The following is a 21918-nucleotide window of genomic DNA, read 5'->3' as shown; positions in this document are numbered from 1 at the left end:
CCTTTTCCTTGGGAAGCTCAGCGTTGTGAAGAAGGCAGTCAGGAGAAGAAAGGATGAATGGTTATTGACAGGGCAGCATCAACACCTTCCCCAGAAAGCATAGGAGAACTTGCCCTTTCGCAGCATTGAGATTTTGAGTCACAGGGAGGGGAGAACACCAGCCAGAAAATCAAACCTTAACAACAGTAAAGGAACATACTGCCACAGCGTCCATGGGAAACCACTGTCTCTACAGCTGGGCTCCACAGGTCTTGTGGTCTCTGCTCCGGTGCAGAGATGTTGCGGCAATCTGCTTTTTCTTTACTCAGAGGATTCAGGAGAGTTCCTGCACACTGCCTTTCTCCTTGGCCAAGCAGCTGAGTCCTTCCTCCTCATTGCCAGCCCTATCCCTGCCAGAGGGCAGAGGCACAAACGCCATCCTGGCATGATGGGATCACAGCGTACTCAAGTTAGAAAGTACCTCCAGAGGTCATAGGGCCCAACCCCTTGCTCCAAGATCAATCAGTCATGAGCATCCAAGCCCTGTTACAGCACTACCTCCCCAGACAACCTTTTCCACTCCTTGCCTCTCTTCCTGGTGAAAACCAGTTGCTGCCAATCGAGTCCAAAACTCTCATCTCTCACAGTGAGCCCGATGTCTCCAGTTCTTCAACCACACTCTGCCACCGTCAGCACTGTTGAGCCTGGATCTGTCCTCTGGGGGACCTCACCATGGCTACACCTAAGCTGCTCTTAGGTCTCCCACCAAAGCCTTCTCTCCACAATCCCTCAGCCACTCCTCCTAAACACGTGCTCCAGGTCCTTACCATCTTGGACACTCTCTGCTGAAATCACACCATTTGGTCAAGGTCTTTCTCCCATTAGATCTTTCTTGTGTTAGAGCGGCGTTTTAGAGCCCAGCTGGTGAGTGCTGAGCAGAGTGGGATGAGTCCTATTGGTATTGGCCATGATGCCGATGACAGTCCTTTTTGTGCAAAAACAGTTTTGATGGTGCTACCAGAAAAACTGGCCCTGCCTTAGGCTGCTGCTTGTCAGGGTGGAAGCATGTGTGGAGAGCTAGGGCTGGTTGCACCTCACACAAGCAGAGGAAGCGCAGCCAAAGAACGGACACTTTGGAAAGACTGCCCTGAGTCTTTTCATTCACAACCATTGTGTTAACAACCACTACACACTCATCCCAAAAACCCCATCCCAGAATCACACAGAGAAACAACCCTATACTTGGGCACCTTGGGAGAGCATCTGCAGGGGAAATGATGAGAAAGAGGCATGGGTTGGGATGCAGCAGAACTTTAATGAGTCAAAACAGGGAAACAAGGACACAGTGAGTGGAGCTCCTGGTGCAGGGAGCCCCAAAGGCAGAAAGGAGTCAGCATCCCCAGTGCGGTGCCAACTTCTGGGTTCCTGGGCCCTTCCCCAGGGCCATCGCCAGCAGCTTTAGCAGGGGGGGCACCTCCTGCCACAGTAGCGGCCACTCAAGCCGGAGAGGCCCAAGCCGGAGATGCCAAAGCCCCCAGAGTTGATGGGAACTCCCTCGGAGCTGAGGATGCTGCCAACGGCAGCAGAGGTGGAGGAGCCCACGGCGGTGTTCTGCGGGAAGGAGCTGAGGATGGGGCCGGGCAGGGTCACCACCACGGGGGAGGGCTGGATGACGACATGGGAGTCCTGGCACTGCCTGACACAGGGCTCATTGCAGCTGTTGGCCAGCGGGGTCGGGCCGCAGGGCTGGCAGGGCACGCACGGGCTGTAGCAGGACATGTCTGGATGGCAGAGCTTCACCTGGAGATAGGGCAGGGGAAAGCAGAGCAGGGACATGGGTCAGGAGCAGCCTGAAGTCCACCAAAAAGGTGCCAAGCAACAAGATGGAGTCATGATCTAGTGGCTGCATAAGGAGTCCCACTGCCTTCAGCTTCCCTTCAGTGCAAAAGAGCCCTGCCAAGAGCAACTAAAGCCAGCAAGGTCACCACCCAGACCATTGCTCAGCCAAGACCCAGCCTAACTCCATGCCAAAACTACTACCATTTTTCCTGTCCTGTGACAAGCTGCTTCAACGCCAGTGTAGGATGAAGGAACAGGTTTATGCTGAGAAATATCAAAGCAGGATAAGGAGAAACAGGAAGACAATTGAGAATGAGAAAGAGTTTCATACTCACCTTGTTCTCAAGGAGATGGCGGCGAGAGCAGTGGATGAGAGAGTGAGGAGAAGTTCCCCCTTTTATACTGCTCTGCACCGCCCCTGGCCCACAGTCACTGCACACGGGCAGTAATTTTCCAGCAGACTCACCTCCAAAGCAAAACACTCACCTAATGGCACAGGATGGGGGCTGTTTTCCATCTGATTTCCTCATTTCTGATGTGTTGCTCTGCCACGCCGGTGCTACTGACATGCCTGCAGATGCCCTTGGTTGGGACCCTGTCCTGGGTTCAGCAGTAGCAGTCATTTTTCTCCTTCTTTGCATGTGGTGCAGTGCTGTGTTTTGACTTTCAACTTGGGAACAGAGCTGATAACAATGATGTTTTGGTTTGGCCAAGGACTTTGTGAGCCTCATGCTCTGCGAGGAAGGAGGGGAAGCCGGGAGGAAGCAGAGACAGGACACCTGACCCAAGCTAGTCAAATTGGTATTCCATATCACAGCACATCATGCCCAGGATGTAACTTGGAGTTACCCAAAAGGGCTAAGACAGCAGGGTTGGAGGAGGTATTGCTCAGAGCTTGGTCGGGCTGGGGGGGCGAGTTATCAGTCGGCTGGTGCTGAGGTGTTGTATTCTCTTCCCTTGTTATTTCCTTTATCATGATTATTATTGGTGGCAGCAGTAGTGATTTGTGTTATACCTTAGTTACTAAACTGTTATCTCAACCTGTGGAACTTGAATTCGTTTGATTCTCCTCTCCATCAATCTGGGAGTAGGGGGAGGGAAGGGGGGGGGGGAGTGAGTGAACAAGTTGCCTGACTGGGTTTAAACCACGACAGACCCCTGATATTGTCACAAGAGGGGAAAGAGGCCAAACAAATGGACACAGGCAGGAGAAGACTGCATTGGCGGCACAGCACATTCCTGTCCAGAGGGTTGAAAACAGCCTCATCAGATCTCTCCAGACCTATGCCTCTTACCTCCACACACACCTCCACCACTTGGAGTATATCTTCTGCTACTATTGATGTGCTCCTGACAGGAAATATTTGGGCCTCTCATCCTGATACTTGAAAGGATCTTCTGTGACATAATGGTCATTTCAGAAATGAGGAATTGAAATGGGTGCGTTGATGGAAACCAAACCCCAACCTGTGCCATTAGGTGTATGTTTTGCTTTGGAGGTGAGTCTGCTGGAAAATTAGTGCCTGTGTGCAGTGACTGTGGGCCTGGGGCGGTGCAGGAGCAGTATAAAAGCAGGAACTTCTCCTCACTCTCTCATCCACTGCCCTTGCCTTCATCTCCTTGAAAACAAGGTGAGTCTGAAACCTTTTCTTTTCTTCTGCCTCCTTTTCCTCTTCAGCTTTTCTCAGCATACGCTTGCCTTTTGTCCTATGCTGGGTCAAGGGGCCGCTAATAATGAGAGAGGGAAGAGAGCAGAAGGTGTATCATGCAGATAGGCTGGGTCTGGCTGAAGTGAGCGATGGCTACACTGGGAGCTGCCTGTACTTCACTGTTCTTGATGGAGCATTTTTTGTCTGAGGGGAAGCTGAATTCCGTGGATCTCCCTACAACATCTCCAGCTCTTGTTTCAACCTTGGCTTGTCTTGGGGTGAGAGTCTGCTTTTAACACATATCCCTGCTCTGCTTGCCCCTGCCCTGTCTCCAGGTGAAGCTCTCGCATCCAGACATGTCCTGCTACAACCCGTGCGTGCCCTGCCAGCCCTGCGGCCCGACCCCGCTGGCCAACAGCTGCAATGAGCCCTGTGTCAGGCAGTGCCAGGACTCCCATGTCGTCATCCAGCCCTCCCCCGTGGTGGTGACCCTGCCCGGCCCCATCCTCAGCTCCTTCCCGCAGAACACCGCCGTGGGCTCCTCCACCTCCGCTGCCGTTGGCAGCATCCTCAGCTCCGAGGGAGTGCCCATCAACTCCGGGGGCTTTGGCCTCTCCGGCTTGGGCCTCTCCGGCTTGGGCGGCCGCTACTGTGGCAGGAGGTCTTTCCCCTGCTAAAGCTGCTGGCGATGGCCCTGGGGAAGGGCCTGGGACACAGAAGATGGCACCTGCCATCTTGATGCTCCCTGCACCAAGATCTCCACTCACTGTGTCCTTGTTTCCCTGTTTTGACTCATTAAAGTTCTGCTGCATCCCAACCCATGCCTCTCTCTCATCCTTTTTCATACAGATGCTCTCCCAAAATGCTCAGGGAGAGAACTGCTGCTCAGGGGTGGTTTTGGGAGGGGATAATTCTGTAGTGATTTGTAATAGCATTGTGCAGGATTTACCTGGATGGAGTTGGCCCCCTATTAGCCCTCCCACTGGTTCTTTGTAGCTGTACCTGGAATGGTGCTGGTAACACATAAATGTTTTGGGTTTTGCTGGGCAGAGCTTGCACAGCACCAATGCTGTCTCTCTGACTGCATCTCCAAAATGATTGTAGGCGGGGTTGGGCAAGAGGTTGGGAGGGGACAAAGGAAGGACTGATGTGCCAGACTGATCAAAGGGATTTTCCATACCATATGACATCATGGTTAGCAATAAATGGTAAGAGGAAGGAGGAGGTTTGGGCATTGGGTCATTCACAGAATGGTTGAGGCTGGGAAGAACCACCAGAGGTCATCTGGTCCAATCTCCTTCTCTCTAACCAAGCCTCCTAAACCAAGGGAAAGACTTCCTTTGTCCAGACCTTCTCTCTGGTCTTCTGGCTCAGGGATTCCTGCGGGTTGGCTTTGACGTTGAAGACTGAAGAAAAGGCAGCATTCAGTATCTCTGCCTTCTTTGTGTCTTCTGTCACCAGGGTCCCTGCTCCAGTCTGGAGTGGGCCCACATTTTCCTCTTATTATTGATCTGTTTGAAGAAGCCCTTCCTGTTGTTCTTAATATCCCCTGCTAGATAGAATCCCAAATGGGCCTTGGCTTTCCCCATCGCATTTCTGGGTACTCTGACAATATCCAAAGTGGCCTGTCCCTGCTTCCTCCTCCTCTGTATCTCCTGCTTGGGCTTCACTTCCTTATTAAGGTTTTTGCCTTCTGAAGCAATCAGTAATTGCCCTGGCACTGATGCTCCAACTGTGCTATTGAGCTGTCTAGTGGAGAATATGAGGGAATACAGCTCCCTGTCCCCATCCAAAACTGATGTGGCTCATTCTGTTGTGCAGGTTCCCAAGGTCCTTGTTCACTCTTCTGTGAGGTTTTCACAAATACTAATGAACTGTTGGCTTAATGTAGGTTTGTGGAAACTGCTGTCATGCTGGCTTAAGAGGTGACAACTTCTGGGTGTGGTGACAGAGAAATGGGCCTTGAGGGGACCAGTCCCTGGGTGGCTGTTGTTTGAAAATCAGCTGCTTTTAGCACTGTATTGGCCTTGCTTGTACTTGACCTGTGTTTAAGGAGCCACAACATCAGAGGGCCATGATTAAAACAGGGACCTGAATGACCACTGAAGATGTCAAGATTGAGCAGGGACCCAAACTATATAGAATTATAGAATAGTTAGGGTTGGAAAGGACCTTAAGATTATTCAGTTCCAAAGCCCCTGCCATGGGCAGGGACACCTCACACTAAACCATGGCACCCAAGGCTTTGTCCAACCTGGCCTTGAACACCGCCAGGGATGGAGCATTCACAACCTCCCTGGGCAGCCCATTCCAGTGCCTCACCACCCTAACAGGGAAGAATTTCCTCCTTATATCCAATCTAAACTTCCCCTGTTTCAGTTTTAACTTGTTAACCCTTGTCCTAAAGTCCCTAAGGAAGAGTCCCTCCCCAGCATCCATATAGGCCCCCTTCAGATACTGGAAGCTGCTCTGAGGTCTCCACGCAGCCTTCTCTTCTCCAGGCTGAACAGCCCCAACTTCCTCAGCCTGTCTTCATACGGGAGCTGCTCCAGCCCCTGATCATCCTCGTGGCCTCCCCTGGACTTGTTCCAACAGTTCCATGCCCTTTTTATGCTGAGGACCCCAGAACTGCACACAGTGCTCCAGGTGAGGTCTCACAAGAGCAGAGTAGAGGGGCAGGATCACCTCCTTCGACCTGCTGGTCATGCTTCTTTTGATGCAGCCCAGGATATGGTTGCTTTCTGGGCTGCAAGCACACACTGAAGCCGGCTCATGTTCATTTTCTCATCAACCAACACCCCCAAGTCCTTCTCCGCAGGGCTGCTCTGAATCTCTTCTTTGCCCAACCTGTAGCTGTGCCTGGGATTGCTCCCACACAGGTGTAGGACCTTGCACTTGGCATGGTTAAACTCCATGAGGTTGGCATCAGCCCACCTCACAAGCGTGTCGAGGTCCCTCTGGATGGCATTCCTTCCCTCCAGGGTATCAACTGAACCGCACAGCTTGGTGTGATCGGCAAAATTGCTGAGGGCACGCTCAATCCCACTGTCCATGTCACCAACAAAGATGTTGAACAAGTTGAACAAGACTGGTCCCAACCCCTATCCCTGAGGGACACCACTCCACCCAGAGATATGGTAGCTGAGGCAGAGACCCAAACCACAGGTGAGGACACCATGGCTGGGATAGGAACCCAAACACTATCTGCAGTGATTGTTCTGGTAATGAAAAAGAAATAGTGGACAATGAAGTGAATGGGTCCTTCTCATTGATTAGTAAAGAAGTGAGGAGGGAAGTGTGTGATGAGAAAGGCAGCCCTTCAGCAAAGGAGTGGCAGGATGAACTGAGACAAGTAACTGAAGTGACAGAAAGTACAGAGTCGAATCATAGAAAGGCTTGGGGAAGAAGCTCACCCAGTTCCAACTCCCTGCCACAGACAGGGACACCTTCCACTAGACCAGGGTGTTCCAAGACCCATCCAAGCTGGATTTGGTTGCACCCAGTCCTTGACCTCAAGAGAGCTTCAATACAGGGAAACATTACAGCCACCAGCCTGGTGAGCAGGTTACTGCATGGCAACTCTGATGTCTGGGGAGTGGGGCCAACAGTCAGGAACTGGTAGGTAAGGAAGCCAAACAGCTGGGATCCCTCAACAGCTGATCACCCAGGAATTGACAGTGGACTTGGAAAAGAAGCTGTGAATTGCAGTGCCTGGAGGTGTGTGCTGTCAAGTGTGAGGGCAAGATATCTGTTCAAGATCTTGTGATTGAGCAAGGCTTAGAGAGGTATAAAGTACCTGAGAGGATTAGTTGTGATGGAAGTGATCTGTGGACACAGTGCTCTCCCAGGAGAATGGATATTTGGTACATGAACTCTGAATAATCCTGAAAGATACAGCAAGGCCATGAGAGGCCCCAGGAAGCTTAAGCAAGCAAGAGAAAAAGAAGCTGGAATTCACTGAGTTATGAGAACTGGGGACTCTCGGCAAGCTTTCGAAGTCAAGTTCTCACACCTGTGCTTAACCACTTGTATGTTAGTCGCTAAGGGTCTTCAAGACATGTATCCAATCATAATATGCCAAATCCCTGTAAATGCATGTAAGGGATAGTATATAAGGAGCTAAGGCTTTGCAATATCTGATCACACTGATCCCTGACTGAGTTGATATTTTTTCTGCGGCAGTCATCTGATGACAAGGAGGTCTCCTAAGGACCGGAGAATGCCCTGTGTACAAGCGCCATCTGAAAAGGTGGTCCAGAATGAACTACTGCTGGATTCTAACAGCTTGGCAGCAATGTATTGCCTGGATTTGGATACACCTGTGGTGAAGAGAGCATCTTCCTGTCTGAAATTCTGAAGACAATGCCTCTCCCTCCTCTCAGTGTAGTTGCAGTTTGGTTACCCCATCACCAAAGCAAAGGGGCAAAACAAAGGAAGTGATTGAGAAAGGCCGAAGAATTCTGATTCTTCTGCAAGGTGTATTTGCCATGAAATCAAGCAAGGTCAAAATTGCACAGGAAATGCTTTTCTTGGGATCTTGGCATCTGCATAAAAAATGATGACACAAAGTCACAGGCTGGGATGCAGCAGAACTTTAATGAGTCAAAACAGGGAAACAAGGACACAGTGAGTGGAGCTCCTGGTGCAGGGAGCACCGAAGGCAGAAAGGAGTCGGCATCCCCAGTGCGGTGCCATCTTCTGGGTCCCTGGGCCCTTCCCCAGGGCCATCGCCAGCAGCTTTAGCAGGGGAAAGACCTCCTGCCGCAGTAGCGGCCGCCAAAGCCGGAGAGGCCCAAGCCGGAGAGGCCAAAGCCCCCAGAGTTGATGGGCACTCCCTCGGAGCTGAGGATGCTGCCAACGGCAGCGGAGGTGGAGGAGCCCACGGCGGTGTTCTGCGGGAAGGAGCTGAGGATGGGGCCGGGCAGGGTCACCACCACGGGGGAGGGCTGGATGAAGACATTGGAGTCCTGGCACTGCCTGACACAGGGCTCATTGCAGCTGTTGGCCAGCGGGGTCGGGCCGCAGGGCTGGCAGGGCACGCACGGGCTGTAGCAGGACATGTCTGGATGCGAGAGCTTCACCTGGAGACAGGGCAGGGACAAGCAAAGCAGGGACATGGGTCAGGAGCAGCCTTTCACCACACCAGGAAGAATGAAAGGCATGCTCGGTAGACAAGAGCTGGAGATTGTACAAGGAGGCATTTAAGCTTCTCCTTTCCCTCAGAAGATCCCTGCCAAGATTGACCAAGCCCAACCCCAGAGCTCAGAAGTCTCCTCAGCCCAGATCCAGCCGTGGAAAATCTTCCTCCCTATTCCCCATGACAAGAAAAGCCAAGCCGCTCATGGGTCAAAGGGGCAGTTAAGTGCTGAGAAATCTCAAAGGAGGAGGAGAAGCAGAAAGGGGTAGAGAAAGGGCTTCATACTCACCTTGTCTTCAAGGAGGTGGAGGCGAGAGCAGTGGATGAGAGAGTGAGGAGAAGTTCCTGCTTTTATACTGCTCCTGCACAGCCCCAGGCCCACAGTCACTGCACACAGGCACTAATTTTCCAACAAACTCACCTCCAAAGCAAAACACCCACCTGATGGCACAGGTTGGGGTTTGGTTTCCATCAATGCTGCCATTTCATTTCCTCATTCCTGATGTGATGAACTTGCCATGCAGCTCCTTTCATGTCCCGGGATGAGGAGCCCAAGGCTATCCCAGGTAGAATCACGCCAGGGAGCAGAAGAGAAGCCCCAGGTATTTGAGTAGTCCCAAACAGGCACGTGCGATGTTGGCTTGGGGCAGTGAAGCATGGCTGCTGGCAACTCCCTTTGCAGGAAGAAGACTAGTGCTTCCCCACACTGCACATGTCAGCAGAATACCCAAAGGCTTCTCTTCCTGAGGATGCCCTCCACAACATGACATGGAGGGAAAGAAAGGGCTGCAGAAAACATCTCCCCCGTGTCTGGGACTCATCCCTCAGTCTGGGGCGATACGTCTTCTCCGGCCATTAGGGCTCCGTCCCTCCTCCCATCCCACGCCCCAAAGGCCTCCTCAGTGTGGAACACAACCCAGCACCACTGGGGAGGCAAGAAAATCTCTTCCAACTGCCCAAGCAATGAGGGCTGCAGAACCCCCCAGTGCCACATGCCTGGGGATGCTCAAGGAGGAGGAGTGCTCAGAACACCTCTGAGTACGAAACCAGCTCTCAAAGCACATCAAGGAGCGATGCGCTTCCCTGCCCTGCAGCCCTGGAGGCAGCTGGGACGCATTCCAGGAGGGCAGGGGAATGCCTTCCATCGGCAAGGTTCCTGGGATAGACTCTCCCTACCCGTGGCGAGTCACACTCTAATTCTGGCCTGGCGTGTGTCAGCCTTTGGTGTGAGGACAAGCCAGGAGTGCAGCCCATGTCCACACAGGGCTCAATTCCCCTGCGGCCAGGGCAGTTCCATCCCTGCCCTGTGAAAATGAGCTCTGAGCACAGGGCATCACCCAAGTCCAGGGCTCCAGGATGACCTCACGGCCATCGCCCTCAGCAGGACTTTCCTGCTACAGCTCCCATAGCTCAGGGGCTGCAGGAGCTTTGGAAACTTGGCCAGGCCCCTGTGTCTCTGGCTGGTAAGGGTGTAAAGCCCCAGCCAATTTGCAGGGTGGTGTGAGGAGAGTGCGAAAAGCGAGACCTTGTCCTGAGCCCCCACATACCCCACAGCTTATGAGGAAGAACCCAAATCCATGGGGATCCCGTTGGGAATTGTCTTCTGCCCGTAGTGATGTGTTCCTGCACAGGAAATTCTTGGGCTTCTCATCCTGGTACTTGAAAGGATCGCCCATAAGCTGGTGGGTGTGTCAGAGATGAGGACATGTATTGTTGATGGAAACCAAACCCCAACCCATGCCATTAGGTGGGTGTTTTGCTTTGGAGGTGAATCTGCTGGAAAATTACTGCCTATGTGCAGTGACTGTGGGCCTGGGGCGGTGCAGGAGCAGTATAAAAGCAGGAAAATCTCCTCTCCTCAATGCTCTCGCCTCCATCTCCTTGAGGACAAGGTGAGTGTGAAGCTCTTTCTCATCCTTCTCCTCCACTGACATTTCTGAGGACATACCCGCCCCTTTGTCTTGTGCTGGGCCTTGGAACTTCTTCCTACGGTGGAGGGAAGAGGGCGGAAAGTGTGACATGGACCTGGACTTGTCTATGACATGGACAGGGCTTGGGGCTTGGATTTGGTGTCCCCAGGGCTACAGAGTTCATGTGGACCTTCCTGGGCTTAGTCAATATAGGCAGGGATCTTCTCAGAGAAAGGAGAAGTCCAAGCCCCTCTCTGCACAGCCTCCAGCTCTTGTCCATGGAGCATGCCTTTCATCCTTGCTCGTGGAGTGAGAGTCTGCTCCTAACCCATGTCCCTGCTCTGCTTGCCCCTGCCCTACCTCCAGGTGAAGCTCTCTCATCCAGACATGTCCTGCTACAACCCGTGCGTGCCCTGCCAGCCCTGCGGCCCGACCCCGCTGGCCAACAGCTGCAATGAGCCCTGTGTCAGGCAGTGCCAGGACTCCAATGTCGTCATCCAGCCCTCCCCCGTGGTGGTGACCCTGCCCGGCCCCATCCTCAGCTCCTTCCCGCAGAACACCGCCGTGGGCTCCTCCACCTCCGCTGCCGTTGGCAGCATCCTCAGCTCCGAGGGAGTGCCCATCAACTCCGGGGGCTTTGGCATCTCCGGCTTGGGCCTCTCCGGCTTGGGCGGCCGCTACTGCGGCAGTAGGTGCCTCCCCTGCTAAAGCTGCTGGCGACGGCCCTGGAGAAGGGCCCAGGGACACAGAAGATGGCACCGCACTGGGAGCCCATCTCTCCTTTCTCCTCCTCTGCCCCTCAAAGGCAGCCTAGGGAGGACCTGCTGGCCCTGCTCCCCCTGTGGGGAGCAGATGGGCACCTGGTGGGACCCACCACAGCCATGGGGCACAGACTCCTTTCTGCCCCTGGTGCTCCCTGCACTCGGGCTTCCACTGAGACCGTTCTGTTTTCCTCATTTGACTCATTAAAGTTCTGCTACATCACTGGCTGTAATTCTGTGCCATCCTTTCTGCCAAGATGCTCTGCCAAGGTGCCGAGGGACAGCGAAGTACACAGAGCACCACTGTGTTTCTTTAATGCAGCAGGATAACTTGGTCTCTGCACCTTCCCATGACATGAAATACTCTGCGTCTTGTGGGTTGGGTGGCCATTTCCCATGGAGCCTGCATTCCAGGATCCCTTTTATTCTGCATAAGTTCTCTATCTGGGAAGAAATCCTCCTTCAGTTGTTGTAGGAAGATGTCCTCTGCAGAGATCAAAACCCTTTTGACCCAAGACTGGAGGAACTTTTACCAGTTTCTTTCATCCCTTTGAACCCTGCAGTGAGACCAAGTTAAAACAGCCCTGTTTAGCCTATAGCGAGTGTGGCCCTGTCCTGGAGAGAGGAAATCTCCATTAGTGGATAGCTCAACGTAGTAAAACACCATCAGGCAGATGCGGGATGTGGTCCATGAGAAGGAGATTCCTACCACAAGAGGACGCATCCCTGCAGACTTCCTTCCTAGCACGGGTGCTCAGGATGGGCTCAACATCCCAGCAGCATTTAGTAACCAGCCAATTCCCCATTCCACACCTACAGACGCGGTCAAACGCAGCCGCTTGCGCCGGCCCCGCGTTCCGGGGCTATGTCGGGGCTGGGGATGCGCAGAGCCCGCACCAGTGAGCGGCGGCCGGGATTGGGTCACTGCCGGTACCTGCCGCTTCCCGAGGCTTTGTGCGGGCACCGCAGCGGAGCTGGGCCTCGGCCTCCCCGGCGCCGCGGAGCTGCTGCCGGGGCCGGGTCTGCAAGGGGGCCGGGGGTTCCGGGGGGCTGCGGCTGCTCCGGCCGGCACCGTCGGTCCCGGCCTCCCGCATGATGCGGGTGTGAGCCCCCGGAGCACGGGGCCGGTCTCTGGGTCAGGACCCAGACCCTGCTCTGGGCACTGAAGTGCAGCTCTTGCATGAGCCTGGCTCCCAGCACACACACAGGGCGCCTGGTCTCTGTTCCAAGCCCCCCCAAATGCAGCATGGGGCTTTTCTTGGGAGCCCCCAAACTGGCTGAGGGAGCCTGGTGCCAAGCACCTGAAATGCAGCGCTTGGTCTCAGTTTTTGAGCCCTTTGATCCCAGGCTCCAAAACGTAGCATTTAGTCTCTGTTTCTCAGCCCTAACAGCAGCCCCACGAGCTCATTTCTCAGCCCCCTAAAAACACAGCATTTAGTCTCATTCTGTGCCCCAAAATGCAGGACCTTGTTGCCATTTATGAGCCCCAAATCTGGCCAAATGAGCCTGGTTTGGAGTGCTCCAAACACAGCACTTAGTGTTGGGGATTTTGTGAGCCCTAAAACTGGCTGAGTGACCCCGGATTCACACTCCACAAACAGCAATCAGTCTCTGTTTCTCAGCCCCAAACCCGGCTCACAAATCACAGCAGTTCATCTCTATTTCTGGGACCTAAATGTGGCCATAGGAGCCTTGTTTTGAGCCCCCAAACAGAGTGTTTTGTGTTAGCCCTAAAGCCGGCCAGTGAGTAGTGTCAAATCCGACAGACTGAGGACTTGGTCTCTGTGAGTCCCAGAACTGGCCAAGGGAGCGTGGTTTTGAGCCCCCAAAGTGCAGGACTTGCTTCCTGGTGCTGAGCAGCCAAAGGCAGTACTTGGTCTGTGCTTCTGAGCCCCAACATCAGCCCAGGAGGTCACCTCCTGTCAGGACTTTCACACATGGGACTTTGTTTCTCAGCTCTGAACCTGGATTTTGAGCAGCTCAAACTGATCCCATGAGCCGAGTTCCAGACTCCAGCACAGGGGGGTTGGTCTCCATTTATGAGCCCCAAATCTGGCTTTAGGGACCCCAGTTTCGAGCCCTGAAACCGCAGGACTCGGTCTGTGCTTCTGAACACGAAACAGCCCCAGGAGCCGGTTTCCAGTCTCCAAAGCTCAGCTCCGAGCCCAGTTCCAGCCCACGCTCAGACCTCGGTTGCTGCTCGCAGGACTCGAGCGGAGCCCCACGCTCCCGGAGGGCCCCGGAGCCGGTGTCCAGCCCCGCGGGGCTCGGCGCCACCCCGGCAGCCACGGCCGGGAACGCGGGGCTCGTTCCGGTACCGCGGCACCGACCGGGGCCGGTCCGGCTCTGCGGAGCCGCTGGGACCCCAAAGCGCTCGGGAAGGGACCGAGGGAGCGGCCCGAGCGACGGCGCCGCTGCCCCAGGAGCAGAGCCGCTTGCATGGACATCGCCCCGCCCCTCGCCCACTCCTTATGTGGACATCGCCCCGCCCCTCTGGGCCTCCCCTTCCTTTTATAGACATCTCCCGCCCTCCCCTCCTTTTATAGCTGCAACGTCACCACCCTCGCCCCGCCCCCTAATTTCACAGCCAGCCGCGGCAGCCCCAGGTCCTACAGCCCGCCCGCTCATCCCAGCAGCCGCCGTCCGCGGGGGCGCCTCTCTCCTCTTCCTTCCCTTCCTTCCTTCCCTTCCTCCCTTCCTTCCTTCCCTTCCTTCCTTCCTTCCTTCCCTCCCTTCCTTCCTTCCCTTCCTTCCTTCCCTCCCTTCCCTCCCATCCCTTCCCGTTTGATCCCGGCTGTGGCTCTCGAGAGCGGCTTCTCCCCGGGCTGCACAGCCCCAGGATCTTGCGCCATAAGTACTCCGCGTAGGGGCTGCAGCCTGAAAAGGGGTCATCCCGGAGGTCCCCGGGGTTCAGTGTCTCTGCTGTTCACCAGGAAGAAGGGGACAGATGCAGTTGGGGTGCTGGAAGCTGTCTCTGCCGTTTCCCCAACCTGATTTAGGGGTGACGGGAGCTCTGACCCCAGTGGGATTACAGGCCAGTTGCCAGAAGGCTTTGCCTTAACAGGAGAGCTCCTAGGAGGAGACTTCAGGGCTTCACATGGGATTCCGAACATGCAGAAAGCTGGTGCCTAAGCTTAAATCCCTTCCTTCTGCTCCCATCCCGTGTCAGGGCTTTCCTGTCTCTCTCCTGGTGTCCCAATGGAAAGCAGGGTTCATCCTCCCTGAGCCCAGGGCTAAGCTGTGCTCTGGCATATGCAGATCCCCCTGCAGCAAAACCCAGCCTGGCTCATGCTGAAGCTGGAGGAGAAGCTCCCAAACATGGAGCACACAGGGCAGCGTTGGGCTGCAGCATGAAAGTGCATCTGCAGGCTGTGAGACTGCCTGGGCAGGAGCAGAAGGGAAGGAGGCCGTCCAAAAGCAAAGCTGGGTTTGATGGGAAAGGAGGTGCACAGAGGTTTCCACATCTGTATGGACAGAGGTATGGAGGAGGAGAGGAGTCACCTGGGAATGGGGTGGACAGGAAGGGTAGGCTGAAGATATGGCCCAATCTTGGCTTGAATATGAGAATAATGAGAGGAATGGGAGGATGAAGCAATGGGAATTGCAACAGCCGTGGTGGAAGTAACCCCTGGAACCTTCTCTGGGTCACACTGGATGAGCTGGGGCACCCCTCAGCAGGGGAAGCATCACACAGCCAGGAGCACAAAGGCACCTTCTTGTATCCTCATCAGCAGGGGCAGGGAGAGGCTGAGGATGGGAAAGGCAGCCACAAGCATGGGGTGGAATGGAGCAGGAGTGATGCACAGTGGTTTTGCTGGAGGTAGGTTGTGTCAGATGAGGGCAGGGCTGCTGGGTTTGACCCAGGGGACGTGATGCTTCTCTCCAGTGAGGTATAATGGCACTGTTTGCCCCAGAGCCAAGGTGGGGTTGTGATGGGGATGCACGAATGGAGCACTCTGCTCACAGGTTCCTGCTCAGAGGCAAACTGATGGGTTGGGGCAACAGCATAAGCACATCCTGGCAGGGCTGGGACATGGAAGAGCCTGGCTGGGAGATGCTGCTGATGGCTGAGAGCGGGCCAGAGCGAGCTCTGCAATCACAAAAGCAAGACCAGAGCTTCTGCAGCTCAACCCAGCGTTGGCCTGGATCCTGCATGCCCAGCGCGAGAGCAGCAGAGCAGAGGAGAGGCTGATTACAGGCTGCTCAGGCTTATTACACCTCTGTAAACACGTAACGCAATGCAGCCCTTGGCTGCCAACTGGGGCAGCCTCTAGCATCTCCTTCAGCCCAGCTTAGGAGCAGGGGGTGACAGGGCTCAGACCCCTGTGGTATTACTTAGACCCCCGTGGCATTGCTTAGACCCCTGTGGCATTGCTTAGACCTTAGACCTGCAGCCCAGCCTGGGGTGAGCAGAGAGATGGAGAGTGCTGGCACCACGTGCCTGCTGCAGAGCCAGGCAGGGAGCAGCAGGAGGATGTCTAACAATAATCCGATGATTGGGGATTAGCCATGATGCCAACAGGGATCTGTGACAAGCCTTGGGGTGATGGGCATGGACCAGAACCAGCTCCTGCTGTCCCTATGAGCTGCAATCCTCCTTTACCAGGGATGGGTTCCCTGTGGCTGGGAGAGCTCCCCAAAGCATGGGCATGTTTGTGGGCAACAGATCTGATTGCATCAAGTCATAGCATCATGAAAATCAGCTTGGTTGGAAAAACCCTTTAAGCTCACCCAGTCCAACCATTCCCAGCAGTGCCCAGGCCACCACTGCCCCATGGCACTGAGGCCTCGTCTCCACGCTGCGTGAACACTTGCAGGGCCGGTGACTGCAGCCCTGCCCTGGGCAGCCTGTTCCAATGCCTGAGCACCCTCTGAGGCAGGAATTGTTCCTCAGCTCCATCTAAACCTGCCCTGGTGCAGCTTGAGGCCGTTTCCTCTTGTCCCATCCCTTGTTCCTTGGGAGCAGAGCCCAGCCCCTCCTGGCTCCATCCTCCTCTCAGGCAGTTGTAGGGAGCGATCAGGTCCCCCCTGAGCCTTCTCTTCTCCAGACTGAACCCCCCAGGTCCCTCAGCCCTTCCCCATCACTCTTCTGCTCCAGGCCCTGCACCAGCTCCATTGCCTTTCTCTGGACCTGCTCCAGCACCTCTGCAATGCCTTTTAACAGCCCAGGAAGGCATTTCCCAGCAGTGACTCCTCAGGTGACCCAGGGTCCCCGGCATTGACTCACCACCACTCTCCACCCTTGGTGGGGTTGCCTGCCTCTCATCTAAGCCAGTCCATCCTCAAGCCTCTGCACAGGGTGAGATACACGCAGCACCTTGCCCTGGACCAGCCCCAAACGCCCACATGCTGCTCTGCTGATAGACCTGATTCATCCACCATTCATGCTCCTTGGCATCCCCTGTGCCATTCGCCCTGCTCCTGGGCTGAGCTCCTCAGCATCCTCCTGCTGGGGCAGCATGATGGAGGTGGTCCTGCTCCATGGGCTGCTGCTCCTCCTGCCCTTGGCAGCCCTGCTGCTCTACCGGTACAATGCCACCTTCCACTACTTCTGCAAGGTGGCCTTCTTCAACTGCTGGATCACGGCCATGGCCACCCTCCTGTCCCCCTTTGCAGCTCTTCGGGGACGCTCTGTGGAGAACATGAAGTGAGTATGGCACGGGGATGTGTGTCTGTTGTAGAGGTGGCTGGGTGGAGGAGCTCGGGTGGGTTTGTGGACACATGCTGTCTCCTGCCCCAGCCATGCTGATTGAGTCCTGGGGCCACATCAAGGGCTGTGCTCCAGGTGGCAATGAAGTGTGCATCTGCATCTTCTGGTGTGGTGAATTGTTGCTGGCCATCCCAAGGGAGGGATAAACCATGATGGAGGTGGCCAGCTGGGTCAGGATTAATGGTACCTGGAGGATGACATAGCATAAAAGAGACTGTTCTTGGGCATCACTACACTGGGGTCATCAGTTGAGTGGATTACAGGGGGGGGCGGGTTGTCCAAGGTTGGAGGTACCATCATTAGCAGGATGGAAATGCACCCCCATCACCATCTCCCTGCCAGCAGGAACCCCAGGAACTGTGCTTTGGCAGAGAGATTTGGGGCTGTCTGGGTGCCATCAGCTGTGGGGCATGGCACAGTCCTGTCCCAGCTCTGCTCCAGGGTGGTGGCAGCCCAGATAACATCGCTGTGCAACACGAGGGGAAGGTCTGATTGCTTTCAAGGGTGTTGCAATCTTGACACTGGATTCCTGGGCATGATAAGGGTACCAGGAGGGATGCCATTATGTCAGGGTGAAAGATGCCCAAGCTTGTGGCATCGCTGGGCTCAAGCCATTGTGTGCTGGTGCCAATGGATTCTGGACCCTCAACAGAAGTTTGATGCAGGAATGCTGTGCACACACGGTTGCATCCAGAGGTGCTCCGAGCTCTGGCGCAAACGCTTCCGGCTCACTGGAAATCCCTGGGTGACTCAGTGTGACTCACGCTGCCTTATCTTGTCCCACCAACACCTTACAGCCATCCTCCATGGGAGCATCACGCCCAGCTTCATCTCCTCCTCAGGCTCCAAATCCCAAGGCCTCCGGCTTGGAGCACGTTCCTGTCATTACTCCTGGCTTTGGGGCATTGCCAGAAGTGTTTTGCTTCTCTGCAGACACAGATCTCTGAGCCTGCATCTCCCAAGGGATAGGTGTTCTGCTGATACAATGGACCCTCTAAACATCATGTCTCCTTCTTCCTATGTGCCTACCTCTACTCTCCCCTCCTAAGCTTCTTCTCATCCCTCCCTGGTGCTGAGTGACTGCTCCCGGGGACCCCACAGGGGCTCTGTGGGCTCCCCGGAAGCAGTCACTGCCAGCTGTGTGGCTCTTGGCATGAATGCTCTTGGTGCCATGAGTTGGAGAGTGCCCCATTTCGATGCCAAAAGCGTGCCAGCTCTTTATCTCCACTGTGGGTGCCGCAATCCCTGTTGCTTCATCCTCCTTCCGTTCCTTTTGTTACCCTCATATGTGTGAGTGTCGCCCTTCATCAGCTCTGCCATCCGGTCCAACCCTCTCTGGATGGGGACACTGCTCTTCCTTGTTCCTCCTTCCATCTGCACAGATGGGAGGTCCATCTCTTCCCGACGCTGCAGGTCCAGTGAAGCTGTTATCTATGATTTCCTCTGCAGAATGAAGCAGAATTGGTTTCCCCTTCCCTGCTTTCTTCCCCCTCCACCTGCAGCACAAAGCTTGGTGCCCACGGTGCTGCCCTTTGCCTGCTCTGCTGGGACAGTCCACGGAGACATCCATATCCCTGTAAAACCATCTAGACTGTTCCTCTGCATGTCCACCTTCATACAGTCATGGAATCAACCAGGCTGGAAAACACCTTGAAGATCATTAAGTCCAGTCGTTCCCCAGCACTGCCAAGGCCACCACTGCCCCATGGCACTGAGGCCTCGTCTCCACGGGGTGCGAACACTTGCAGGGCCGGTGACTGCAGCCCTGCCCTGGGCAGCCTGTTCCAATGCCTGAGCACCCTCTGGGGCAGGAATTGTTCCTCAGCTCCATCTAAACCTGCCCTGGTGCAGCTTGAGGCCGTTTCCTCTTGTCCTATCCAGACCTCATCCAGCTACAGCTCAGCCCCCCTTGGTTGCTATCCAGCTCCTCTGGCTCTATGTGTCTGCAGTGCTGGTGTCTGGGTTTCCAGCTGTACACTGGGTGAGCCTCAGGGTAAAGCTTAGGGCAAAGACTGTGGTCCTCACTGGGATGTGATGGTTTGCACCTTGGCTGCAGGCACCCCTTCCCTTCCCTTCCCTTCCCTTCCCTTCCCTTCCCTTCCCTTCCCTTCCCTTCCCTTCCCTTCCCTTCCCTTCCCTTCCCTTCCCTTCCCTTCCCTTCCCTTCCCTTCCCTTCCCTTCCCTTCCCTTCCCTTCCCTTCCCTTCCCTTCCCTTCCCTTCCCTTCCCTTCCCTTCCCTTCCCTTCCCTTCCCTTCCCTTCCCTTCCCTTCCCTTCCCTTCTTGCTTTCCTATCATCCCTGGGCATCAGGAAGTCTGTTCTTCTCCCTTGTGTTGGCTGCTCTTCCTTATCAGCAGCTCCAATGCAGACTTTCTACTACAGACAGCAGCTGGTCTCTCCTTGGGGGTGGTTATAGAATCATAGAATAGTTTGGGTTGGAAAGGACCTTAAGATCATCCAGTTCCAACCCCCCTGCCATGGGCAGGGACACCTCACACTAAACCATGTTACAAGGTTAGCTCTGAGCTACGCAGGCTATAAATGTGCTTAGAAAAGCAAAGACTGAGTACAGACTGACACAGTCTATGCTCATTCAGACCACATCTAGCCTGGCCCATCTTGGGCTTTGCTGCCTGAGTGGGAAAGCATCACAGCTCCACTCTGTGTGATCTGCTCCCAGTGTGTGTTCCTCTGCCCTAGGCTCCTGCGTGCTGCGATCCTGCCCCTCAAACACTTGTATGGCATCAAGATGCAGGTGTGGGGCTTGGAGCACCTGAACACCGAGGAGCCCTACGTGATCGTTTCCAACCACCAAGCTGCCCTTGACCTCATGGGTACGTGCAAGGGAGATTGGAGGCTCAGCACATGCATAGGCAGCTTTTGGGGTGCTGCAGGCGTGGACCAGGCTCACCCTTTGGGGTCCCAGAGAGGCCAGGACCAGGGTTTGAACAGAGCAGTGTGGTAGGCATAAACCAGAAGAGGTGGTGGGACAGGAGCTCAGGGCTATGGGTGTGCTACAGAAGAGGGTTGGGCCAATGGAGGATGATACCAGGTCACTGCAGCCACAGGGCTGGTTGGTGCTGGGAGCCATTGGGCATGGACAGATCCTTTCCTCTCCCATCCATCCTCCAGGCATGGTGGAGGTCATCCCTGACGGCTGTGTGCCCATGGCCAAGAAGGAGCTCCTATACATGGGCACGGTGGGGTGGGCCTGCTGGCTCAGTGGCATCATCTTCATCGACCGCTGTAAGACGGAAGATGCCATCAACGTCATCTCCCAGACAGCCAGGACCATGCGGCGTGAAAAGGTGAGGGAGCAAGGGGGGGAGCAAGCACCAATGGGGCAAGCGGGTTTCCAGGGTGACTGGGTTGGGCCCATGCTCACATCTGCCCCTGTCCTGTGCAGCTCCGAGTGTGGATTTTCCCTGAAGGCACCAGGAACCAGGACAAATCCATGCTGCCCTTCAAGCGTGGGGCTTTCCACTTGGCTGTGCAGGCTCAGGTGAGGCCAACCTTCCCCTCCGCTTGCCCTTGATGGAGCGGGGGAACATGCACCCTGGGGCAGCGGGATGGGGGACATGAGGCTCTTCTGGGTTCTGCAGTCCCCAGGGACAGACACCCTGTGAGGGACCTGCTGAAGCCTGGGCCACGTCAGGAGCTGGAGGGGGTCTGTGTGATGGACACCCCTCATGCTCCGTGTCCTACAGGTTCCCATTTTCCCCATCGTGTTCTCCCCGTACTGGGACTTCTTCAGCTCCAAGGAAAAGAAATTCACCTCTGGTGAGTGATGGACAAGAAGCCCCATTGCTGGAAGGTGGTCAGGGCTGTTGTAGGGATGAGGGATGTGCAGCTTGGAGGCCTCTGTGAAGCATTGAGGCTGGTGGGGAGACCTGCTTCCCAGTAGGTTCATCTGACAGCACCCCTGGTCTTCCCCTTCTCTATCCAGGGACGTGCACCATCCAAATCCTCCCCAAGGTGGAAACCCAGGGCCTGAGCTCCACGGATGTCCCCAAACTGACCGAGACTGTCCGCCAGGCCATGGCTGATGCTTTTGCTGAGATGTCTGCGAGCTGCTGTGGGGACCAGAGTGCTGAGCATCCACCGCGCCCGCACTGCGCTGGGGCCAGGGCTGGGGCTGGCAGGGGGACGGGCAGCCCCCAGTGCGAGGAGAACACAACTGGGACCAGCAATTAGGCACATGGATCAACCCCCTCGGGGCCGCGAGGGAGGCGGCACAGCCAGAGCCTGCTGTCCCCTTGTCTCCTGTGGATGTGTCCACCAGACCTGCCACTGCCCCAGCAGCCTGGAGCAAAGGGAAGCAGAGCACTGCAGCACGGGGACAGGGCAGCACCCCAAAACCAGTGCAAGGTGCCCCTAAACCCACTCGCTATGACTGTGCATCCCCTCCCTAGGGCACTGCCTGCCTCCCTCCAGCTTGGTGCTGTGTCTGGTCCTAGGTAACAAGCCCTGTCTGCCTGGATTGCTCCTGCCTGCACACTGGGAAGGGGACAGAGACGTGCCAGGCAGGGCTGGGGCTTCACTGCACTGTTTTCCACCCCTGATGGTGTGAAAATCAGTGGGGTTCACCCATGGGCTCGCTGGGTTCCTTCTTCCAGAGGCTACTGCAAACTGGAGATGCTGCTCCGAGGCAGCAAGCTCTGAGGAGGGGTCCAGAGCACAGTGCGTGGCCTGGGGAGGAGCAGCAGGTCCAGGGGACCTTGTCACGATGCTGAACTATGAGACAAGGGTGTGAGATTAAACAGTCCATACCTGGTGCTGTGTGTGCACTGCATCCTGCCTGCGCCTCGAGTGCTGAGGGGAGTGTGGGGAGGGGGATCCATCTCCTTATGGCCATGTGGGGTGTCTGCATCACTGCACATGGAGCATCTCTATGGACACCACAGCTTCTCTGAGGGCTGGAGCAGCTCTGCTCT

General features: G+C 55.5%; 3 protein-coding genes and 2 pseudogenes across 3 annotated transcripts; 3 read left to right on the top strand and 2 right to left on the bottom strand.

The window, feature by feature from the left end:
* Window positions 1-1330: 1330 nt before the first annotated feature.
* Window positions 1331-2303, bottom strand: LOC134165572 (feather beta keratin-like). The gene is made up of 2 exons (XM_062622514.1): window positions 2154-2303; window positions 1331-1779 (listed from the first exon to the last, which is right to left on the bottom strand). Exon 2 carries the CDS (start codon window positions 1756-1758, stop codon window positions 1438-1440), a length of 321 nt encoding a protein of 106 aa, XP_062478498.1. The 5' UTR covers window positions 1759-1779; window positions 2154-2303; the 3' UTR covers window positions 1331-1437.
* Window positions 2304-3008: 705 nt separating this feature from the next.
* Window positions 3009-4168, top strand: LOC134165571 (feather beta keratin-like; annotated as a pseudogene).
* Window positions 4169-8104: 3936 nt separating this feature from the next.
* LOC134165568 (feather beta keratin-like) lies at window positions 8105-9019 on the bottom strand. Its single transcript, XM_062622513.1, has 2 exons — window positions 8894-9019; window positions 8105-8548 (listed from the first exon to the last, which is right to left on the bottom strand). Exon 2 carries the CDS (start codon window positions 8525-8527, stop codon window positions 8207-8209), a length of 321 nt encoding a protein of 106 aa, XP_062478497.1. The 5' UTR covers window positions 8528-8548; window positions 8894-9019; the 3' UTR covers window positions 8105-8206.
* A 1453-nt stretch (window positions 9020-10472) lies between these two features.
* LOC134165570 (feather keratin Cos2-3-like) lies at window positions 10473-11276 on the top strand (annotated as a pseudogene).
* A 4856-nt stretch (window positions 11277-16132) lies between these two features.
* Window positions 16133-21758, top strand: LOC134165567 (1-acyl-sn-glycerol-3-phosphate acyltransferase alpha-like). Its single transcript, XM_062622512.1, has 6 exons — window positions 16133-16922; window positions 19685-19818; window positions 20117-20292; window positions 20391-20486; window positions 20692-20764; window positions 20931-21758. Exons 1-6 carry the CDS (start codon window positions 16660-16662, stop codon window positions 21176-21178), a joined length of 990 nt encoding a protein of 329 aa, XP_062478496.1. The 5' UTR covers window positions 16133-16659; the 3' UTR covers window positions 21179-21758.
* The last annotated feature ends 160 nt before the right edge of the window (window positions 21759-21918 follow it).

The sequence above is a fragment of the Pezoporus occidentalis genome, unplaced genomic scaffold (assembly GCF_034315485.1).
Source record: "Pezoporus occidentalis ecotype Australia unplaced genomic scaffold, CSIRO_AGI_Poc_V1 ctg242, whole genome shotgun sequence".
In the NCBI taxonomy this organism is placed as follows: Eukaryota; Metazoa; Chordata; class Aves; order Psittaciformes; family Psittacidae; genus Pezoporus; species Pezoporus occidentalis.
The sequence above is the reverse complement of the archived record's forward strand: the minus strand, read 5'-3'. Positions and strand labels throughout refer to the sequence as shown.